This window comes from Heterodontus francisci, chromosome 19, assembly GCF_036365525.1.
Source record: "Heterodontus francisci isolate sHetFra1 chromosome 19, sHetFra1.hap1, whole genome shotgun sequence".
Taxonomy (NCBI): domain Eukaryota; kingdom Metazoa; phylum Chordata; class Chondrichthyes; order Heterodontiformes; family Heterodontidae; genus Heterodontus; species Heterodontus francisci.
Genome location: NC_090389.1, coordinates 7,262,718 through 7,287,308, shown reverse-complemented (window position 1 = coordinate 7,287,308; position 24,591 = coordinate 7,262,718). Strand labels below are relative to the sequence as shown.

Below are 24,591 nucleotides of genomic sequence, written 5' to 3'. Positions count from 1 at the left end.
CGAACATCCCCACTTCTGATGTTATGATTGAAGGAAGGTCATTGATGAAGCAGCTGAAGGTGGTTGGGCCTCGGACACTACCCTGAGGAACTCCTGCAATGATGTCCTGGAGCTGAGATGATTGACCTCCAACAACCACAACCATCTTCCTTTGCGCTAGGTATAACTCCAATCAGCGAAGAGTTTTCCCCCGATTCCCATTGACTTCAGCTTTGCTAGGGCTCCTTGATGCCATACTTGGTTAAATGCTGCCTTGATGTCAAGGGCAGTCACTCTCACCTCACCTCTGGAGTTCAGCTCTTTTGTCCATATTTGAACCAAGGCTGTAATGAGGTCAGGAGCTGAGTGGCCCTGGTGGAACCCAAATTGAGCGCCACTGAGCACGTTATTACTGTGCAAGTGCCGCTTGATAGCACTGTCGATGACACCTTCCATCACTTTACTGATGATTGAGTGTAGGCTGATGGGGCAGTAATTGGCCGGGTTGGACCTGTCCTGCTTTTTGTGCACAGGACATACCTGGGCAATTTTCCACATTGCTGGGTAGATGCCAGTATTGTAGCTGTACTGGAGCAGCTTGGCTAATGGTGACCAAGTAGCTACTGGATTGTCGGAAAAACCCAATCGCTGCTAACCGATATCCGGTTTACGTTTTTCCAAGATCACTTGGTTCTAGACCTCATTACAGCCTTGGTCCAACCATGGATAAAAGAGCTGAATTCCAGAGATGAGGCGAGAGTGACTGCTCTTGATGTCAAGGTGGCATTTGACTGAGTGTGGCATCAGGGAGCCCTACCAAAACTGAAGTCAATGGGAATTGGAGGAAAACTCTTTACGATTGGAGTAATACCTAGCACAAGAAAGATTGTTGTGGTTGTTGGAGGCCAATCGTCTCAGCTCCAGGACATCGCTGCAGGAGTTCCTCGGGGCAGTGTCCTAGGCCCAACCATCTTTAGCTGTTTGATCAATTACTTTTCTTCTGTCGTAAAGTCAGAAGTGTGGGTGCTCACTGCTGGTTGCACAATGTACAGTTCCCTTTGTAGTTCCTCAGGTAATGAAGCAGTCCATGCCCAAATGCAGCATGGCCTAGACAACATTCAGTCTTGGGCTGATAAGTGGCAAGTAACATTTGCACTATATATGTTCCAGACAATGGTTATCTCCAACAAGAGAGAATCTAACCACCTCCTCTTGACATTCAGTGGCATTATCATTGTTGAATCCTCCACTATCAACATCATGGGGGGGGGTCGTCATCATTGATCAGAAGCTTAACTGGACCAGTCACATACTATGGCTAATGAGCAGGTCAAAAGGTTGGTATTCTGCGGTAACTCAAATCTTAACTCACCAAAGCCTGTTCACCATCTACAAGGCACAAGTTAGGAGTGTGATGGAGTACTCCCTCCATGCCTGGTTAAGTGCAGCTCCAACAACACACAAGAAGCTCGAACCATCCAGGACAATGCAACCCACTTGATCAGCAGCCCATCCACCACCTTAAACATTCACTCCCTCCAACACTTGCTCAATGTAGCTGCAGTGTACCATCTGCTAGATGCACTGCAGTAACTTTCCCTGGCTTCTTCGACAGCAGTGTCCACACTTGCAGCCCCTCCTAGAATTAGAGATCCAAGGGATTAGAGGAATGAGGAATTGAAGGAAATTATTAGGTTGTATTGGTGAAATTAATGGGGCTGAAGGTTGATAAGTCTCCAGGACTTGATATTCTACATCCCAGAGTGTTGAAAGAGGTAGCTATGGAGATACTGGATGCATTGGTGATCATCTTTCAAAGTTCTATAGATTCTGGAGCAGGTGCAGCAAGCAATTAAGAAGGCTAATGGTATGTTAGCCTTTATCGCAAGAGGATTTGAGTACAGGAGTAGTGAAGCCTTGCTTCGATTGTAAAGAACCTTGGTTAGACCGCACTTGGAGTACTGTGTGTAGATTTTGTCCCCTTACCTTCGGAAGGATATTATTGCCATAGAGGGAATGCAGCGAAGGATCACCAGATTTGTTCACAGGATGTTGGGACTGTCCTATGAAGCGAGATTAGGGAAACTGGGCCTGTATTCTCTAGAGTTTCGAAGAATGAGAGGTGATCTCATTGAAACCTACAAAATACTTAAAGGGATAGCCAGGGTAGATGCAGGTAAGATGTTTCTCCTGGTTGGGGAGTCTAGAACCAGGGAACACAACTTCAAAATAAGAGGGAAGTCACTTAGGACAGAGGTCTGTGGAAGCTCAGTCATTGAGTATGTTTAAAGCAGAGATTGACAGATTTTTAAACACAAATGACATAAGGGGATATGAGGATAGTGTGGGAAAAAGGCATTGAAGTGGATGATCAACCAGGAGCAGGCTTGATGGGCTGAATGGTCTACTCCTGCTCCTATGTTCCTATGTACCACCTAGAAGGACAGGAGCAGCAGATACATATGAACACCTGTAGGTTACACACCAACCACCTGGAAATTTCCTCATTCCTTCATCAAAATACTCGCAGTCCCTACCTTACAAGAAGGAGGACCCTCACCACATGGACTGCAGCGCTTCAAGAACGCGGCTCCCCACCACCTTCCCGAGGGCAATTAGAGATGGGCAATAAATGCTGGCTTTGCCAATGATGCCACATTCACTGTATGAATAAAAAAATCATTTCTTCCTTCTGGTGCATGCTATTCTTACACCCGCCCCCCACCATAATGTTCTCCATGCTTTGAAAGTACTTCTTTGGATATAAAGAGCTTTGGGATGTCCTGTGAAAGGAGCTATGTCAATGTATGTCTTTTTTTTCAACTGCCCAGAACTGTTTATTAAGAACTGTACATATAGTAGCATTAAAAGCTGGGGTTCATGCATGCAGCTTTAAAATGCTACAGTAATTCCTAAATGAGTTAAAATTTTGCTATGCAGTATTGGCAATGAGCATGAGAACAAATTCAAATGAGATTTCCTCTTTCACTATTTAGTAATTTTATTCAAATGGGTAACATCTTTGTTGATGTAGTGGATTGGGTAATTTTAGGGTGATTTCAGCCCATGAGTTTAACTTTTCCTTCGTAATTCTTGCAACACGGTGGAGATATGCTTCATTAATCTTCACAGCTGTTTCCGTGCAAACAATGTAGGTATTTTTCAGTTCTTTGGTAATTGACTGTGGGACATAATATTCTTTATTTTAAATTTAGAGAGCTTTAGTTGGGAGTTCTTATCAAGGTTGAGCTAATTAATTGCACTTTGAAATATTGTTTTCCTCCTGTGAATTTAAATTCTTAAAACTAGATTGTTTAAAGTTGAAAAGGTGCACCAAATGGATTTGATTATATTTTGCATAATATTGAATTGTATTTGAATTCCAGATTGGAAAAGACAGGGCACTGAATTTTGACCCCTGCTGTGTCAGCTACTTCACAAAAGGAGAGTATATTTTGGTGGGAGGCTCCGATAAGCAAGTCTCTTTGTACACGAAAGATGGGGTTCGTCTTGGTGCCATTGGGGAACAGCAGTCCTGGGTGTGGACCTGCAGGGTGAAGCCAGACTCCAATTATGTTGTAAGATCTTCTTCAGTTCATCTTTGCTAGATGTCAGTCTTTGTGCACAGTTTATACATCTCCATTCTGACCAATACTCTTCTGTAATAATAATGTAGACAATTTAATTTGACTTTCCCAGCAGAATTTTTGAGAATTATCTATTTACCTGTATGGTGGCATATTCTGGATGACTAGTGATTTGAATACCATAGTGAAAACTTTCTATGGATTTCGAAACTGAATGCTCATCCTTTTGCTTTTGTCATCGAACACAGTGAAACCAAACCAGAAAGTTTTCTTTTCAAACTCATCCAGTCCCTTAAAGAACAGTGACCTAGAAAGCTGGCTGAACAGCACAGTTTTACAGTGTCTCAATGGCTTCCCAAGCCTCCAGCATGGCAGTCAAGGAAGAGCATGCACATTGTGAGTTAGAAATGCCTGAAACAGGTGTTAAGGTCTTTGCATATCCAAGTAAGAGGTCAATACCTGTTTGAGTGCCCCTTTGCAGGTGTAGTTTCCCTGAAGCAGCTGGTGTTGGCTACACTCAGGAAAGCCAGGCTGAGATGTGGCCAAACACGTGGTACTTAAAGGGACAGCTGAATTAATCCAATTAACAGGATAAGTTTTTAAAATATATTTATTTGAATGTGGAAATGGGAATGCTCCTCCTGACCCCACATTAAAAGAGTGTGGGCTATTGCTGATCATCGTTGCTCCATTCCCCCTCACCTCACTGTTAGTCACCGCTGCCTTCTGACCTGATTGCCCATCTTTCTGACCCAGTTGCTGCACTTCCTCACTTATCTGTCACTGCAGCGACCTGATTTCCGAACATACTTTGCCAGACAACCTTCCTCTGACTCTCTGTAGCCCACCGACTCAATCGAACTGAGGCCAGGAGCCCAATTTCAGGAGCACCTCAGGCCTCACTATTCAGGCACAGGGAATGCATCCTGTGTCCCACAAGTGCCCGAAAATGGGCGTGCTTGAATTTCTATGCTAGTGCACTTTTAACTGTTGGAAATGAAATTGTCAATCATCTTACTGCATCCTTATCAATCTCCAAAGTTTCAATCCAAAGTTACATTTATTTATCCATGTTGAACTGTGAGGCTAAGCATAATACCTGTTGCCACTGTATTACAATTTTTAATGCTTTCTCTGTTTTTTGGTTAATTTGTGTAGGTGAAGGCACTCATTGAACCATTTGGTGGCAACTTTTTCTGTTTTCAGTGTAATCCCTATGATTGCAAAGCTGCTGTAATGATTAAGCATTAATTGGTGATATAATTCAAACTTTAGCAGAATGAAATTTTAGTTCTTTAAATTTCATAGGAACAGGATATTCAGTCCCTCAAACCTGTTCTGCCTTTTAATTAGATCACGGCTCAACCATACTTCAAAGATTTACATATTGCTGCTTTTCTTTGTATTGTTATTCTGTGGGTAATGAGCACATGCAAATGATTCTGTATTCTTCTTCCAAGGTTGTGGGCTGTCAAGATGGTACAATTGCCTTTTACCAAATCATTTTTAGCACAGTACATGGCCTATACAAGGACCGCTATGCCTACAGGGACAGCATGACTGATGTCATTGTACAGCATCTTATCACAGAGCAGAAAGGTGAGTTCTTAAAAAAGGTGCTAGCAGTTGTAGTTGGGACACTGGGGCTTCCCCAAGCCATTGAAGTTAAACTAACTGTATCTCAGCAATCTACAATAAATTAAGGATGCATGAAAAGCTCTAATGAGTGCTCTGCAGCTTTGAAATCAAGTCAGCCTGCTTCAGCTTGATATCAGATTGATCTAGTTATAGCAAATAAAAGGCAAAAAACTGCAGATCTGAAACAAATGCTGCAACAATGCAACCGATGAGTTAGCAACTGCAACGAGAAAGGAAAAATTGAAGAATCAGGAATACAGATAGTCGTTTGATAGTACAGAACTTGAGAATTGCTGAAAGTAGAGACATGTTGTTGAAGCTTTTCGTCTTGCACTCATCAGGACAGACGCAAGAATAACAAATGTAAGGGAAAACAACTTATACTGCATGAGAAGAGAGTGCTGATTGGTTGGCAAGTAAACTCCGATTGATAGAGGCGTTGCCATGGAGAATGCACCAGTTTACGGTGACTGACAGTTAACTGCCAAGCTTTGTTTGAAATTTAAACCAGGCAGCTTGACTCTGATTGGTCAAGACATTGCCCTGAGGAATGAACCAGCGAATGGCTGTCACTTATTTTCAGCAACAAGGAATACATTTTAGCTACTAACTTGTCCTTTCTCTTTACAGATGCTGACTGACATGCTGTTCATTTCCAGCATTTTCTTTTTTAATCTAGGAGCAAACTGAAATTGTGGCATTCTTTAACAGAAGTGATTGTTTAGAGAGTTTAATGGATTTACAGGTTGTTGCATGAAGCTCTAAATCAAATTTAAGCCTGTTGTCGGATACAGTAACCATTTAAAATTCTTTAGCTTATAGAAATTAATAATGTAAAAGATTTAAATTTGACTCGTAAGCATCATTCTTGAGATCAGAGTAATTGTTCCAATCACCAAAGTCATTGCTATGGTCTCACGGTATACACTGGAACATTCAGGCCTCCTGTGATTCTGTTTACTTGCTACTTTACAAAATTTAAGAAAAAAACGACTTTGTTCTTCAATTCCCTAAAACCCCTTATTCTGTTATTTATGTTGTCATATTGTCTAAATACCTTGTCCACCAACACATATGGGAAAATTGTGATCCGCCCTTCCACTTCTAAAATCCTTTTTCCTAGTTATTAAAGTGACTATAAAAATATATATATATTTTCTCTCTTAGTTCCCATGGTGGATTTGTAGTTGTGGGTCTATCCACTGTCAAGTCCTTTTTGACCAATGCCTGAATAGGCTTTCGTTGGCCATAGTGCAGACTTATTGCCAGACTGACTGTCATTTCTGAGAGTCCAAATGCCTCAGGAGCATCTCCTCTCTGATCCTAGTGCAAGCATTAATTACCTTCAGTGACACAAAAAACCTCAATGAAGCTTGCTTTAAATCCTGCAGCAGCATGTTATTTATCCAAGTGCCTAGTTCTCATTCAGAAGCATTTTTGAATCCTGAAGCTTGCCCAAACATTAGATTAAGAATGAGTCCAGAAATAACAGTGAGGTCAGTGATCATGATTCCACTTATCTCATTGTTTATGATATCTTGCTGTGGTCAAAACAACAGTGACTGCAGGTCAAAATTATTAAATTGGCTGGAAGCACTTTGAGACCACCTGAGAATGTAAATTTTTTTTTTTATAAATACAAGCTTATCCTTACAGTGAAGTGCTTCAAACTGATGAATTTTAGTAGACTCAGTCATTATAGCACAGAAGGAGGCCATTCGGCCAGTGGAGTCCATGCTGGCTCTGTATAGCAGTCTGATCAGTCCCGTTCCCCCACTCTATTCCCGAAGCCCTGCATGTTTATTTCTCTATAGTGTCCATCCAATTGTTTTTGAAATCATTCATTGTCACCGCTTCTACCACCCTCGTAGGCAGTGAATTTTAGGTCATTATCACTCACTGTGTAAAATGTTCTTCCTCACATCCCCCCTGCGTCTCTTGTCCAAATTCTTAAATCTGTGTCCCCGAGTCCTTATGCCATCAACTAATGGGAATAGCTTTTCTTTGTCTAACTTATCTAAACCTATCATAATCTTGTACACCTCTGTGAAAACTCCCCTCAATCTCCTTTGCTTCATGGAAAACAACCCCAGCTTCTCCAACCTAACCTTGTAGCTAAAATCCTTCATCCCTGGAACCATTCTCTTAAATCTCCTCTGCATCTTCTCAAGGACCCTCACATCCTTCCTAAGGTGTGGTGACCAGAACTGGACGCAATACTCCAGTTGGGATTTAACCAAAGCTTTATAAAGGGTCAGCATAACTTCTGTGCTTTTGTATTTAATACTTCTATTTATGAAGGCCAAGGTCCCATATGCTTTGCTAACTACTCCCTCAATATGTCTTTCCACCTTCAAAGATCTATGCACATTAACCCCTAGGTCCTTCTGTCCCCATCTATACTCTTTAGAACTGTGCCATATAGTTTATATTGCCTCTCCCTATCCCTTTGCTAAAATGCATCACCACACACTTCTCTGTATTAAATTCCATCTGCCACTTGTTTGCCCATTCTGTTAGCATATTGTTAGCTTGTTGCAGTTGATTGGTATCATCCACAATGTCTGCCACGCCTCCAAGTTTGGTATTATCAGCAAATTTTGAAATGTTACTCTCTATTCCAATATCCAAGTCATTTATATATATCAAAAAAAGCAGTGGTCCTAGGACTGACCCTTGGGAACACCACTGTTTACCATCCACCAGTCGGAAAAACAACCATTTACCACAACTCACTGTTTTCTGTCCTTAAGCCAATTTTTTTTTATCCAAGCTGACATTGACCTTCCTATTCCATGAACTTTAATTTCGTTAACCAGCCTTTCATGTGCACTTTGTCAAAAGCTTTCTTAAAATCCATGTAAACAACAGCCATTGCTTCCCTTCATCAACTTTCTCTGTTACTTGATCAAAAAAAATCCATAAGTCAAGCATGATCTGCCTTTTACAAATCCATGCTGGCTCTCCTTAATTAGCTCAAACCTCTCCTGTTGATTTTTTTTTTTCACTGATTATTGTTTCTATAACTTTACCCACCACTGACTGACCTGTTGTTACTAGCAATATTCTTATGCCCTTTCTTGAATAAGGGTGTCACGTTTGCCACTTTCCAATCCTCTTGTACCTCCCCACCCCCTTCTGCTAGGGAACATTGAAAGATTATGGCAAGCCCTTCTGCTATCTCCACTCTCACTTCCTTTTGCAAGCCATCTGGACCAGGTGACCTATCTAAGCATAGCCAGCTTTTCCAGTACATCCTTCCTATCAATTTTCACCCCTTTGCATTTCCTCTGTCATCTCAGCTTCTAATATTTTATCAGCATCCTCTTCCTTCGTAAACACTGATACAAAGTGCTTATTCAGTATTCTAGCCTTGCGCTGCACCTTTAAGCATATTTCACCCTCTTTGTCCCTAATAGACTCCACCTCGTCTTTTACTACCCGCTTACTATTTATATTTCGGAGGCAGGAAATCCAATATCTTGTGGTGATTTTCTTGAGTGAACACAGGTTCATCAGCTCAAGGCAAGCACTTATACATTTAGCAGTCAGTTCAGTCAATTCCAGTGCATGATATTTGATGATGTCTAGTCACTGCACTTACCATGTACATTTTCCTGTTTCCTAGTGCGGATCAGATGCAGGGAACTAGTGAAGAAGATTGCTATCTATAAAAATCGACTAGCAATCCAACTGCCGGAAAAAATCCTGATCTATGAGCTCTTTTCAGAAGATAATACAGACATGCATTACCGGGTGAAGGAGAAGATCGCTAAGAAATTTGAATGCAACCTATTAGTTGTATGCTCCCAGCACCTTATCTTGTGTCTGGTATGTAGACGAATGGAAGCTTCCGTTCACAAGCTTATCATATGTCAGTACAATTACTTTTTCTATAGTAGATATTCAACTTGGCTGTGTTTCCAAAAAATGTCTTTCTCTGAACAGTTTAATTAATAAAGTACTTTCAGGCATCATTTTCAAGCTGTTGATAGACATTGTCAGATATATCTAGAATTTTGATAAAAGCAAAGTACTGTGGATGGTGAAAATCAGAATTGAAAACAGAAAATGATGGAAATTCTCAGCAGATCGGGCAGCATCTGTGGAGAGAAAGCAGAGTTAATGTTTCAGTCTGTGACGTTTCATCAGAACTGGCAAAGGTTTGAAACAAATTAGGTTTTAAGCAAGTGAAACAGGGGTGGGGTGGTTTGGTGGGGAATAGAACAAAAGGGAAGGTATGTCTTAGGGCAGAGGGCAGGAGAGATTAAATAACAAAGCTGTCATGGGACAAAGGCAAAGAGTGTGCTAATTCTAGTGGTGAAAAACAAAGCATTAGTCTAGAGAGAGAGTTAATGGCAGAAAACATGAAAAACAGACACATGGTTAAAAAATAAAATAAAATAATAAAAAAAAGAAAAATATAAAGAAAAGGCCAGTCATGCTGTGAAATGATTGAACTCAATGTTCAGTCCTCAGGTCTGTAGTGTGGCTAATTGAAAGATTAGGCACTCCTTATTGTAGTTCTGGGAGGGAGGGGAAGGAGTGTAGGAAATGGGATGTACATGGTCAAAGGCCCTGTTGACCACAGTGGAGGGGAATCGAATCCTCAGTTGAGGAAAAAGGAGAACGTATCAGGAGCACTGTTGTGGAATGTTAGATAAATTGTTTTTAAGCTGACATTAAAGCCATAGAGAGTGTGCAGTGTAGATTGACCAGGATGATACCAGGGATGAGGAACTATAATTATGAGGAGAGACTTGAAAGACTCGTTCCTCTGGTTGGGAAGTCATTGATTTAAAATCATTACTGAGAGTGAAGAGAGAGATCAGGAGAATTGTTTTCAATCAAAGGGACAGAAGAATGTTGAAAATTGGAGCATATTAACATAAGAACATACGAATTAGGAGCGGAAGTTGTCCATTCGGACCCTCGAGCCTGGCTAATCTGATTGTGTCTCAAATTCCACACTCCCATCTAGCCCCAATAACATTTGATTCCCTTGCCTAACAAGAATCTATCTGCCTCCGCCGTAAAAATATTCAATGACTCGCCTCCACCACCTTCTGAGGCAGAGTTCCAAAGTCGCACAACCCTCTGAGAGGAAAATTTTCTCTGAGAGAAAAAAAAACAAGAATGAGTAAAAGATTAATAAGGAGGAAAAAATTGGAGTATGAGAGAAAGCTAGCTAGGAATATAAAAAAAGATAGTAAAAGTTTCTATAGATATTTAAAAAAGAAAAGAGTTAACAAAGTGAGCGTTGGTCCATTAGAAAGTGAGTCTGGGGAATTAATAATGGATAATAAGGAAATGGCAGATGAATTGAACAGGTATTTTGCATCAGTCTTCACTATAGACGATACAAGTAACATCCCAGAAATAGCTGTGAATCAGGAAATGGAAGGGAGGGAGGAACTCAAGAAAATTACAATCACCAATGAAATGGTACTGAGCAAATTGTTGGAGCTGCGGGCTGACAAGTCCCCGGATCCTGATGGACTACAACCTAGGGTCTTAAAAGAAGTGGCTAGTGAGATAGTTGATGCGTTAGTTCTAATTTTCCAAAATTTCCTAGATTCAGGGAAGGTTCCATTAGATTGGAAAATAGAGAATATAACTCCTTTATTCAAAAAGGGAGAGAGACAGAAAACTGGAAACTACAGGCTTAATATCTGTCTTAGGGAAAATGTTAGAAGCTATTATGAAAGACATTATAGCAGTGCGCTTAGAAAAATGTAAGGTAATCAGGCAGAGTCAACATGGTTTTGTGAAAGAGAACTCGTGTTTTACCAATGTATTGGCATTCTTTAAAGAAGTAACCTGTGCTGTGGATAAAAGGGAACCAGTGGATGTACTGTACTGAGATTTCCAGAAGGCATTTGATGAGGTGCCATATCAAAGGTTATTATGGACAATAAAAGCTTATGGTGTAGGGGGTAACATATTGGCATGGATAGAAGATTGGCTAGCTAACAGGAAACAGAGAGTAGGCATAAATGGGTTGTTTTCTGGTTGGCAAGATGTATCGAATGGTGTGCCACTGGGATCTGTGCTGGGCCTCAACTTTTTACAATTTATATAAATGACTTGGATGAAGGGACTGAAGTTGTGATGGCAAACTTTGCTGATGACACAAAGATAGCTAGGAAAGTAAGTTGTGAAGGGGACATAAGGAGGCTACAAAGTGATATAGATAGGTTAAGTGAGTGGGCAAAGATCTGGCAAATGGAGTATAAAATGTGAAAATGTCCATTTTGGCAGGAAGAATAAAAAACAAGCATATTACCTAAATGGTGAGAGATTGCAGAGCTTTGAGATGCAGAGGGAGCTGGGTGTCCTAGTGCATGAATCGCAAAAGGTTAGCATGCAGGTACAGCATGTAATTAGGAAAGCTAATAGATTGTTACTGTTTATTGTAAGGGAAATTGAATACAAAAGTAGGGAGGTTATGCTTCTGTTATACAGGGCATTGGTGAGACCGTATCTGGAGTACTATGTACAGTATTGGTCTCCTTATTTAAGGAAGCAGTAAATGTGTTGGAAGCAGTTCAGAAAAGGTTTACTAGACTAATACCTGGAATGGCAGGCTGTCTTATGAGGAAAGATTGGACAGGCTAGGCTTGTATCCACTGGAGTTTCGAAGAGTAAGAGGTGACTTGATTGAAACATATAAGATCCTGTGTAGTCTTAACAGGGTGGATGTGGAAAGGATGTTTCCTCTTGTGGGAGAATCTAGAAGTAGGGGTCACTGTTTAAAAATAAGGGGTCGTCCATTTCAGACAGAGATGAGGAGAACTTTTTTCTCTCAAGGGTTGTGAGTCTTTGGAACTCTCTTCCTCAACAGGTGGTGGAAGCAGACTCTTTAAATATTTTTAAGGCGGAGGTAGATGGATTCTTGATAAGTAAGGGGGAGAAAGGTTATCGGGGGTAGGCGGGAATGTGGCGTTGAGGTTACAGTCAGATCAGCCATGATTTTATTGAATGACGGAGCAGGCACGAGGGGCCGAGTGGCCTACTGCTCCTAATTCATATGATCAAGAAGGGGTGTAAGGACGTTCCTAGTAACTACAGGCCGATCAGTTTAACATCAGTGGTGGGTAAGGTTTTAGAAACAATAATCAGGGAAAATAATCAACAGGCATTTGCAGAGGTTTGTGTTAATTAAGAAGAGTCAGCATGGATTTGTATAAGGCAGATTGTGTTTGACTAATTCAATTGAATTTTTTGATGAAGTAAAAGAGACAGTTGATGGGAATGCAGTGGATGCTGTCTACATGGATTTTAAGAACATGTTTGACAAAGTACCACATAAAAAGCTGGTTACTGGAATAGAAGGGTTGGTGTCATCTTGGATAAAAAAAATTGGCTGAAGGACAGAAAGCAGGAAGTCATGGTAAATAGTTGTTTTTCTCCAGACTGGAGGATGGTAGACAGTGGTGTTCCCCAAGGGTCAATGCTAGGACTACTGCTTTTTAAGTTTATATGTAAATGACTTGGATATTGGAATTGGGTAAAATTTCTAAATTTGCCGATGATACCAAACTTGGAGATGTGGCATCCAGTGAGGATGATACGAATCGACTGAAACAGGATATAGATAGGCTAGCAGAATGGGCAGACAAGTTGCAGAAGAAATTTAATACAGAGAATTGTGAGGTTCATTTTGGCAGAAGGTATAGGGAGAGGCAATATAGGATAAATGGCACAGTTCTGACGTGTGTACAAAGACAGAACGACCTGGGGGTTCATGTACATAGATCTTTGAAGGTGAAAGGACATGTTCAAAGAGTAGTTGGCAAAGTATATGGGATCTTGGTCTTCATAAATGGAGATATTGAGTACAATAGTGGGGAAGTTAGGTCTCAACCTGAGTATTACATCCAGTTCTGATCACCACACTCCAGGAAGAGGTAATTTACCAGAATGGTTCTAGGGATGAGGGATTTTAGCTACAAGGTTAGGTTGGAGAAGCTGATGTTGTTCCCCTTGAAGCAAAGGAGATTGAGGGGAGATTTCATAGAGGTGTACAAGATTATGATAGGTTTAAATAAGGTAGACAAAGAAAAGCTATTCCCATTCGCTGATGGTACAAGGATTAAGAGTTACAGACTTAAGGTATTGGGCAAGAGATGCATGGGGGAATGTGAGGAAGAACTTCTTTTTACACAGTGAGTGGTAATGACCTGGAACTCGTTGCCTACGAGGGTGGTGAAAGCAGAGACAATGAATGATTTCAAAATGAAATTGGATGGGCATTTGATGGAAATAAATTTGTAGGACTATGGGGAGAGAGCAGGGGAATGGGACTGACTGGATTGCTCTACAGAGAGCTGGCATTGACTCAATGGGTCGAAGGGCCCCCTTCTGTGCCATAATGACTCTGACAATGACTTTATGACGATGACTAACTCTACTTCCTGAGTCCTTATTTAAACTGTTACGAGGATTTCCATTTTTGTATTAAACCTTGGGATTCTATTTTTTTTTAAACTGAAAAGGATTTCAGTGGACATTGAGACATTTGGAAATAGCTGAACTTTATGGATGCTTTTGGAAGGAAGGCAGGATCAACAAGAGGTTCCTGGTGTTGACCAGTAAACAAATACTGGAAACCAGATAATTTCAAGGAAACCAGCAGGGGATTGACCTCAGCTACCCTTTGTGTGACAAGAGAGAATTTATGACTTGGCATGTTTCTGGAAGGTTTTGATTTCTTTTTTGCACTGTTTAAAAGTCAGTGGGTTTGGACAAAAGCAAGTAATTGGAATTTGATTTTGATCTGCCTGGAGATCAGAAGAACCAGGAAAGTATTATCTGTCTGTAAAGAATCCTTACTCTTAAAAAGCAAAAGCTTGTATGAAGTGGTACTCTTGTCTCCTGCATTTTTGAAGAAACACTGAATTTCCAGAAATCTTGCATCTTTAAAAAAAGAACTTTTGCATTGAATGTGAGAACTGACACCTGTTGCTACACCCTTGATGGAAGACCTATGCGAAGCCTTCTACTGTTGAAGTTCTTTGAATGCCTACCCATCACAGACAGTTTATGAACCTCACCCGGAAAGACTTTGAGTGGCATCCCCAACTATTCCACTTTGGGACACCTTGCCGAACCCAATCCTTCCAGATCATGGCAGTCTAAGTTTTTTTAATTCCTTTTATTCCTATGAAACAGCTGTAAACCAAAATCCCTTTTTTCCGGGCTAACCGGTTTTTGGATGTCTGTGCGTGTGCATGAGGGCTAGGAAAAAATAAGGAGCTTTAATATCTCAATTCGTATACATATATTTACTTCATTATTGGTTAAGACTTGGTTTTATACTAAACAGTTACTGCAGTTGATTAAAGAGATCTGGTTGGTGTGCTTTATTCTGGAGGACAGATGAAGTATCTAATTGGCTGTTTCGGTAAGTGGAAACGTTTGTTGATATGCTGTGACCTGTGGAGAAGTGGGACTGAATTAGCAGTGCACTCCTCCCGCCTCGGTCGTAACAACACCAAGTTCCGTTCTCTGTGCTTGCTAACCTACATTGGCTCCTGGTCAGGCAATGTTTCAATTTAAAAATTCTCATCCTTGTTTTCGAATTCCTCTATGGCCTTACGCATTCATATCTCTGTAATCTCCTCCAGCCCTATAAGCCTCTGAGATAGCTGTGCTCTTCTAATTCTGGTCTCTTGAGGATCCCCAATTTTAATTGCTTCACCAGTACATAGGAACAAAGGAAATAGGAGCAGGAGTAGGCCAATCGGCCTATTTAGCCTGCTCCGCCATTCAAACAGATCATGTCTGACCATCGACCTCCACGTCATTTTTCCCTACTATCCCCATATCCCTTGATGTCATTAGTATTCAGAAATCTGTCAATTTCTGTCCTGAGCATGCTCAATGATTGAGCTTCCACAGCCCTCTGGGTTCGAGAATTCCACAGATTCACCACCCTCTGATTAAAGAAATTCCTCCTCATCACAGTCTTAAATGTCCTGCCCCTTATTCTCAAACTGTGTCCCCTGGTTCTAGACTCCCCAGCTGGAGGAAAGATCCTATCCACATCTACCTAGTCACGCCCTGTAAGAATTTTGTAAGTTTCAATGAGATCACTTCTCATTCATCGAAACTCTAGAGAATACAGGCCCAGTTTCTGCTATCTCTCCTCATAAGACAATCCTGCCATCCCAGGGAGTAGTCAGGTGAATTCCGTTGCACTCCCTCTATGGCAAGTATATCCTTCCTTAGATAAGGAGACCAAAACTGTACACAATACTCCAGGTGTGGTCTCAGTAAGGCTCTATGCAATTGCAGCAAGACCTCTTTACTCTTGTACTCAAATCCCCTTGCAATGAAGGTCAACATATCATTTGCCTTTTTAATTGCTTGCGTTACCTGCATACTTGCTTTTAGTGACTCATGAAGAAGGACACCCAGGTCGCTTTGGACGTCAACGCTTCCCAACCTCCCACCATTTAAGAAATACTTTGTCGTTCTGTTTTTTTCTACCAAAATAGAACACTTCACACTTATTCATATTATATTCCATCTGCCATGTTCTTGCTCATTCACTTAGCCTGTCCAAATCCCCTTGAGGCCTCCTTGCATCCTCCTCACAACTTACATTCCTACCTAGTTTCGTGTCATCAAAAAATTTGGAAATATTACATTTGGTCTCCACATCCGAATCATTTATATAGATTGTGAAGAGCTGTGGCCCAAGCACTGATCGTTGTGGTACCCCACTAGTTACAGCCTGCCATCCTGAGAATGCTCCGTTTATTTCTACTCTCTGTTTTCTGTCCATTAACCAATTCTCAACCCATAGCAGTATATTACCCCCAATCCCATGTACTCTAATTTTGTTCACTAACCTCCTGTGTGGGACCTTATCAAAAGCCTTCTGAAAATCCAAATACACTACATCCACTGGTTCTCCTTGATCTATGTTACAAGCAACAGCCTCAAAAAACTCCAACAGGTTTGTCAAACATGATTTCCCTTTCATAAATCCATGTTGACTCTGCCCAATGGTATCATTATTTTCCAAGTGTCCAGTTATCTCATCCTTTATAATAGATTCTAACATTTTCCCTACTACTGACGTCAAACTAACAGGTCTGTAGTTTTCTCTCTCGCTCCCTTCTTAAATTGTGGGATACATTTGCTACTTTACAGTCTGCAGGAACCCTTACGGAATCAAGAGAATTTTGGAAGATGACCACCAATGCATCCATTATCTCTTTAGCCGCCTTCTTCAGTACTCTGGGATGTAGCTCATCTGGTCCATGGAATTTACCAACTTTCAATCCAATTAATTTTTTGAGTACTACCTTTTTATTGATACTGTGCCTAGTTTGGTGGCCTATAAATTACTCCCACCAATGTTTGCTGCCCCTTGCTGTTTCTTAGCTCCACCTAAACTGATTCTACATCTTGCTCCTTTGATCTAAGATCCTCTCTCACTAATGTACTGATCGCATCCCTTTATTAACAGCGCTACCCCACCTCCTTTTCCCCTCTGTCTATCCTTCCTAAATGATGAATGACAGTAGTGGCTGTGCCTTCAGCTGCCAAGACCCTGCAATCTGGAATATTCTCCCTAAACCTCTGTCTTTCTACCTCATTTCTCCTTTAAGACACTCCTTCAAATCTTCCTCTTTGATCAAGCTTTTGTTCATCTGTCCTAATATCTTCTTATGTCAGCTGTGGCTTAGTTGGTAGCTCTCTCTCCTCTGAGTCAGAAGCTGGTGGATTCAAGTCCCACTGCAGGACTTGAGCGCAAAAATCAAAAATCAAGTACTCGAGTGCAGCACCGAGGGAGTGTATACTGTCTGATGTATGCCTTTTAGATGAGACATTAAACTGAGGCCCCATCTGCCCTCTCAAGTGCTGTAAAAGATCCCATGGCAGTATTTTGAAGAAGAGTAGGGGAATTATCCTCAATGTCCTGGCCACCATTTATTCCTCAATCAACATCATAAAAACAGATAATCTGGTCATTATCTCATTGTTGTTTTTGGAGTTTGTTGTTCACAAATTGGTTGCCACGTTTCCTACATTATAACAATGGCTACCCTTCAAAAGTACTTCATTGGCTGTAAAACATTTTAGGACATCCTGTGATAGTGAAAAGTTATACGAATGTTGTTGGTCTGTCTTTTGTGGCTCTGTGAAATTGCACTTTCTCATACTCCTGTGATGCGCCTTGAGATGTTTTATATCATTAAAGGCACAATATAAAGGCAAGTTGTTGTTGATATTGCATCAGCTTCCTGCTACACACTCTACTTGACATTCAGTTCTGTTTAAATCAATTGAACTGAACAACAAGCGGCTTATACAATGGCACCTGGTTGCGGACCCTGCCGATGCCCAATTTTACTCTTATTGACTGACTGTTCATTTAATTTGCTGTTTGTGAAATGTAGCTGTCTGCTGATTGGTTGCTGCTCTTGCCAAAACAGTGATTACACTGCAAAGTAATTAAATTGTCCTTGGGATGTGCTGAGGACAAGGAGAGCTGTATAAGGTGGGGGAGGGCATATAAAAAAGGCTTTATGTACAAGTTTGTTTTCTTGTTGTTTCTTATTCTTTTCTATTGCAATAAAGATTTAACAATGGCAGCCTTTTTCTTAATGTCAATGGAACGTTGTTTTATTATAATGAGAGTACTAATTTACTCCTATTCAGGAACAGACAGGCAGACTGTTTCCAATCCTCTTGAGCTACATGCTGGGTGCACATAAGGCATCTGAATAGCTTGCCCTCCAGCTCCCTGCTCAAGCCTGCCAGCCAAAACATCCAAAATCAAGAAGTCGCTGTGCAATGAACTGTCGGTGGAAACTCCTGTCATGGCACTCTATGGCGCATTGTGTTTGCACCACCCAGATCCAGTGCACATGCTGTGCAATCTGCTTCCTAATAACCTAATCAACCTGTCCTCCAGTTGTAAAATAGCAGGCTCTTTCTCTTCAAATATTTAAGATGTAGCCTGTTTTTTAATCAAAGTAGAGTCTGCATTAAAACTCCTTAGCCAGATCCAGTTACACAAATAGAAACTGCATAATTGAGAATTCGTCACTCCAGTCATGGTTTATGCTGTACTCTGGAAGTGTTGCATTTTCTATTTTTTTATGCCTGTTTACTTTCTTTTTTATTGCTGTCCTGAAATTAATGCCTTTGAGTGAGTGACACATTCTTCATGTGCGAGTCCAGGCAATGAATGCTCACAAGCTGTTTGCCTTGGGAAGGTGTATCAGAAGTCAGCCTTGTCCTCACCACAAATCAATTTCCTGGTAGCATCCCTGATAGCAGTCAGGAAGGAACACCCAGCCAGACTTCCCACTCCCTGTCCAGATTGGGAGTGTTGCGGTTAATTATAGGACCCAAAATGTTGCCAGAGTTAAAATTAGCTAACTCAGCTAAGGGTCAGGATGAAACTTGTTTGGTACTTCTCTATACACAATGCAGAGCTGACTTATCATTATTTTTCAGAGAGTATAAATACAGGGGTCTCTGTGTGCTGCTTGAATGCACAGAGTGTGAAGTCGGGAATTTGGTGTATGAGGGAGTTCGGTGAAGGGGAGAACTATAAAGTAAATAAAAATAAATTTAATTAACACAGTAAAGATAGTAGGTCAGGTAATGTTTTGCATTTGCAGCATGTGGGAGCTCCTGGATGCCAATGCAATACATGGCAACCACATCTGTAGTGTCTGTAGCTTAAGGAGCTTCGGCACAGAGATAATGAGCTGGAGACCGTGCGACAGACATTGTGATGCATTGGGTGGGGGGGGGAGGGAAGTTACCTGGACACTTTGTTGTAGAAGGCAGCCACACCCCTTACAGTAGGGTCACCTGATTTGGTCAGTGATCAGGGCCAGAAGGGTGTGACTATGAATCAGGCAGGTAAAGGGATCGAGAAGGTGGGAGTGGAGGAGCCTCAGTCCTTGCAATTGAGCAACAAGTTCAAGGTTCTTGTAGCTTGTATGGACAAGAGGGAGGGCTACAGTGTGGATAAGCAGGCAGATCATGGTACAGGAAGCCATTCAAGTGGGGGGAGTTAAAAGCAATGTAGTGGTAGTAGGGGACAGTATAGTGAGGGGGATAGACACTATTCTTTGCAGCCAAGAGCGAGAGTCCAAAAGGCTGTGTTGCCTGCCCGAGTTCGAGACATCTGCTCAGGGCTGGAGAGGAACTTGCAGGGGGAGAGGGAGGATCCAGTTGTCGTGGTCCACTTAGGTACCAGCGACATAGATAAGACTAGGACAGAGGTTCTGCATAGGGAGTATAAGGAGCTAGGCACTAAATTAAAAAGCAGAACCTCAAAAGTAATAATCTCTGGATTATTACCTGAGCCATGTACAAACTGGCATAGGGTAAATAAGATTAGAGCGATGAATGCGTGGCTCAAGGACTGGTGTGGGAGGAGTGGGTTCTGGTTTGTGGGTAGCAATAAAGGTAATGATGATCAAAGTATGGCAGGAAGGTACAGTGATTGCAGTCATTGAGTATGTTGAAGACTGAGATCGATAGAGTTCTACATATTAACAATGTCAAGGGATACGGGGATAGTGCAGTAAAATGGTGTTGAAGTAGAAGATCAGCCATGAACCCATTGAATGGCGGAGTGGGCTCGAAGGGCTGAATGGCCTACTCCTGCTCCTATTTCTTAAGATCTTATGCATTCATTGAACTTTGTCTTTAACTTTTAAAAATGTGACCTGTATAATACTTAATATTCTAAATTTAGAATGCTGAATATTTAAATTTTATAATGAAGGGAACATATGGGAACATGAAGTAATTTCATATTCACAGTATTCGCAGATAACAAATTCAAATCTGAAAGTTGTTAAAAATGGTTTCTCTGGTTGAAATGTCAGTAGATTGCTCTAGACTAGGTATGAAAATATGTTCACACTATGCCCTTGACAGTTAATAGCTAAATTAGGTCAATCACTAGACACTGAATTACATTACCATGTCTGAGGACCTCATAGATCTGTTTCACAGCTGGGAAACATAAGGTGGCATATTGAATGCCACGCTTGAAGTCATTTTAAAAGCAGAAGAAACTGAACTGTTTGATTTCATGAAATAAAAGACTCATTGTCCAGCCTTACATATGAAGAGTATCTTAATGGCAAGGTAGAAGAGCGCGACTTAGACCCATTAAGCTTTGCCCGAGGAAAGGTCAGCACCTGTAGCAAAGAAGAGAAAGTGAAGGAAGTTTTAATTCTCAAATTTACAGGATATTAGAATTTTAAATATGATTTTGAATTCGGTGGTAAGAGAGTTCATCCTCAATTTGGAAGCTGCAGTTATAAAGTGCTCTTGTATATTTCTGCTCTTCCTCATTTTTAAGGTGAATCTTCTTTGGTCCTTTAGATCATCCACTTGCCACACTCCATTCCTGAGCTAAAGGACAGGCTGGATCTGCTGGTCAGCTCCCTCTGACGGAAACTGACCATGTGCGGGCAGTACATTTAAATTAGAATTAATACAAAAGCCCAAATTTGGGAACAGTTCTGTGAGCAGTGTAGAAACTGAAAATATGCCTTTTTACAAGGTTGTGGGCATTAACAAAACCATTTGTTGTTTGAGGTTTGAGCCCATTGGAATAGTTTGCACTCAGACCAGGAAAGAAATTTGCCCTAATAGAGACTTCTACTAAGTGTACTTTTACTTTTGCTTTGACAGCATTTAATCCAGTCTTTGAGGTTTGCACAGTTAAATTCTATTATTACCTTTTTGAATTAATGGCACGTTTTGTCAGCCACGTGCAGCTTGCTAATGTCTTCCTTATGTCCTTTGTAGGAGAAGAGATTGCAGTGCTTATCATTCAGTGGTGTGAAGGAGAGAGAGTGGCTCATGGAGTCACTCATTCGCTACATAAAGGTCATCGGAGGACCATCAGGAAGAGAAGGCCTGTTAGTTGGTCTAAAGAATGGTCAGGTACTGTTCACCCAGCACATGTTTAAGAGGATGATATGGGGTCTGTTTTTCTCTTCCCTCTATTTTCTGCTGCATTCTGAGCTGGTTGACGATTTTCGGGCACTTGCTTCACTTTTTGTGGTTGTTGCTTTGAGTCTTGACCATGTTGTATAGCCTGCTGTGGAGAGAAAAATTGAACCATTTATATTTATTTTCAGTACTGTTGGTATTATAGGAGAGATTGAGAAAGAAATGTGTAATATGTTTAATGTTTGAACAAGAAGATTTAATGTTAAATCTCTGGCAAACTTCAATTTAAGTGAAGATTGAAAGGGCACTGTTGGTTTTGTTCACTTTGCCCACATTGATGAGTTACTAATCTCAGATATGTTGCAAGTAATTGCTGAGCAGAGGCCAGTATACCTCATTGGATGAGGCAGATTGATTCTTGAGACCCAATGGTTTGTTAAAATTAGCAGGGTTCTGGAAGCAAGTTGGGATGTGGCCTGGGAGATCAGAGAGGTGAGGAGTTTACCAGAACAGCGGGAAGGAGCAAGAGAGAGCGCGACCAGTGGGAAGTTTAAAAGGAAGGAGCAAGAGAGAGTGGACCGGCTGTGTTCTAAGAAAAATCAAAGTGTCACAGGGAAATTGGCTAGTGAGTATTTCCTGTTTATTACTATTATTTTTGTTAAGGTTTATTACTATTGGTGAGGTTTTAGTATTAGTATGGTGTATTAATAGTGGTAAGGTAGATTAGTATAGGTAAAGTTTATTATTAGCAGTAGTAAGATTATTATTGGTAGGGTTATTGGTATTAGTAGTAGCAGCAGTGTTTATTAGCAACAGGGTTTAGTTGTAGTACCAAGGTTTATTATCTAGTAAATAGAGGAATGGCAGGGCTGCTCCAACCTCTGGAGTACACATCCTGTGCTATGTGGGAACTCCAGGACACTTCTCGTGTCCTGGATAACCATATGTTCAGGAAGGGTCGTCAGTTGCAGTAGCTTGAGCTCCGGGTTTCGGAACTTGAGCAGCAGCTGGTGTCACTGCGGCGCTTCTGTGAGGTTGAAAGCTTCGTGGATAGCACGTTATTAGATGTGGTCACCCCGCAGCTTAAGAGTATGTAGGCAGAGAAGGAATGGGTGACCACCAGAGAGTCAAGAAGAAACCATCAGGTAGTGCAGGAGACCCCTGAGTACATCTCGCTATCCAACTGGTATTCTGTTCTCAATACTGAGGAAAGTGATGGTTCGTCTGGGGAGTGCAGCCAGAGTTAAAGCCATGGCACCATGGGTGGCTCAGTTGTACAGAGGGGTTCAAGGAAGACTTGAAGAGTGATAGGAGGTTCGATAGGGGAACAGACAGGCATTTCTGTGGCCGTAGATATGAATCCAGGATGGTAAGTTGCCTCCCTGGTGCCAGGGTCAAGGATGTCACTGAACGGCTACAGATCATCCTGAAGGGGGAGCGTGACCAGCCAACAGTCATGGTCCACATTGGTACCAATGATATAGGTCGGGAGAGGGATGTGGTCCTGTAGAGTTTAGTGAGCTAGGTAAGAAATTAGTAAGCAGGACCCCAAAAGTAGTAATCTCTGGATTACTCCCAGTGCTACGTGCAAGTGAGCATAGAAATAGGAGGATAGTGCATATGAAGGTGTGACTGGAAAGATGGTGCAGGAGGGAGAGCTTTAGATTTCTAGGGCACTGAGACCAGTTCTGGGGAAGGTGGAACCTGTACAGGCCGGACAGGTTGCTCCTGAACAGAGCTGGGACAAATTTCTTTGTAGGGCGATTTGCTGGTGCTATTGGGGAGTGTATAAACTAACTTGGCAGGGTGTAGGAACCAGGAGATAATACAAGAGAGGAACACCAATGTGCACAGAGAATTGGAAGAGACAGATAGCACTAGAGTAGCAAATAGCAAAGTATTAGGTGGGGTCAGAGTGAGAGTGTTAGACAGTACTAGAGAAGGGAGTAGTTCCATGTTAGATGGGAGTGGACTGAGAAGGACGACGATGAATGCAAAGACAGGATTACAATGCATGTGCGTAAATGCATAAAATGCAGTGAATAAAGTTGGTGAGCTACAAACACAAATAGCAGTATGGAAATTATGATGTCGTGGCAATGACGGAAATGTGTCTTAAAAATGGCGAGGACTGGGCTCTCAATATACAAGGATATAAAGTGTTCAGGAAACATTGAGAAGGAAAAAAGGGAGGTGGGGTGTCAGTTCTGATCAGGGAAGACATTGCAGTTCTGGAAAGGAAGGATGTCCTTGAAGGGGCAAGGACAGAATCCATTTGGTTAGAGTTGAGGAGCAAAAAGCGTATGATCACGCTGCTAGGGGTATTCAATAGGCTTCCAAATAGTGAGAGAGAGGTAGAGAAGCAAATCTGCAGGGAAATCACAGAGATGTGCAAGAACTATAGAGTGATGACATTGGGGGTCTTTAATTACCCAAATATTGATTAGGATAATTTTAGAGTAAAGAGGTGGAGGAATTTCTAAAATGTGTTCAGGAGAACTTCCTTGATCAGTATGTTCTCAGCCCAACTAGAAAAGAGGCATTGCTGGATCTGGTGCTGGAAAATGAGGTGGGCCAAGTGGACCAACTGTGTATGGGGGAGCACTTAGGTAAAAGTATCATTGTATCATAAAGTTTAGGCTAGTAATGCAGAAAAACAAGGAACAAAATAAGATAGAATGTATAGATTGGAAGAGGGCTAATTTCAGCGCAATGAGAAAGGATCTAGCAAGGGTAGAATGGAACCAAAGACTGGCAGGAAGAGTTCTGTCGGACCAATGGGTCATCTTTAAGGAAGAGATGCTTCAAGTACAGGCTAACAACATTTCCAACAAGGGTGAAAGGTAGGGGAATAGGGCTCCTTGGATGACGAGGGAGATATAGATGATTATGACATAAAAAAAAGGGTGTATGATGCATGTCAGGTGAATTCATCAAGTGAGAGCCAGACCATATAACAATAAATTAAGAGTGTAAGGTAAAGAGAAGAATAGAACGGCAGTCAACATAAAAGGGAACCCAAAGATCTTCTACCAGCATGTAAATAGTAAGCGAGTAATAAGAGAAGGAGTGGGGCCTATTAGGGACAGAGAGGGTAACATATGTTTAAAGGTGCAGGGCAAAGCTAATATACATAATGAGTATAATAAAAGCAAAATACTGCGGATGCTGGAAATCTGAAACAAAAACAAGAAATGCTGGATTCACTCAGCAGGTCTGGCAGCATCTGTGGAAAGAGAAGCAGAGTTAACGTTTCGGGTCAGTGACCGAAGAAGGGTCACTGACCCGAAACGTTAACTCTGCTTCTCTTTCCACAGATGCTGCCAGACCTGCTGAGTGAATCCAGCATACATAATGAGTATGTTTTATCTGTGTTCACTAAGGAAATGGAGGCTGACAAAATGTCGGTAGAAGCAGAGCGAGCAGAGGCAAT

General features: G+C 41.4%; 1 protein-coding gene across 1 annotated transcript in view; it reads left to right on the top strand.

Moving 5' to 3' along the window:
• Positions 1-24,591, top strand: part of ift122 (intraflagellar transport 122 homolog (Chlamydomonas)) — a 229,911-nt gene that overhangs the window by 45,504 nt on the left and 159,816 nt on the right. Inside the window, exons 9-12 of the mRNA XM_068051340.1 lie at positions 3,366-3,557; positions 5,027-5,165; positions 8,833-9,035; positions 21,012-21,149. Coding sequence (XP_067907441.1) covers positions 3,366-3,557; positions 5,027-5,165; positions 8,833-9,035; positions 21,012-21,149 — 672 coding nt within the window. The remainder of the gene's footprint in view (positions 1-3,365; positions 3,558-5,026; positions 5,166-8,832; positions 9,036-21,011; positions 21,150-24,591) is intronic.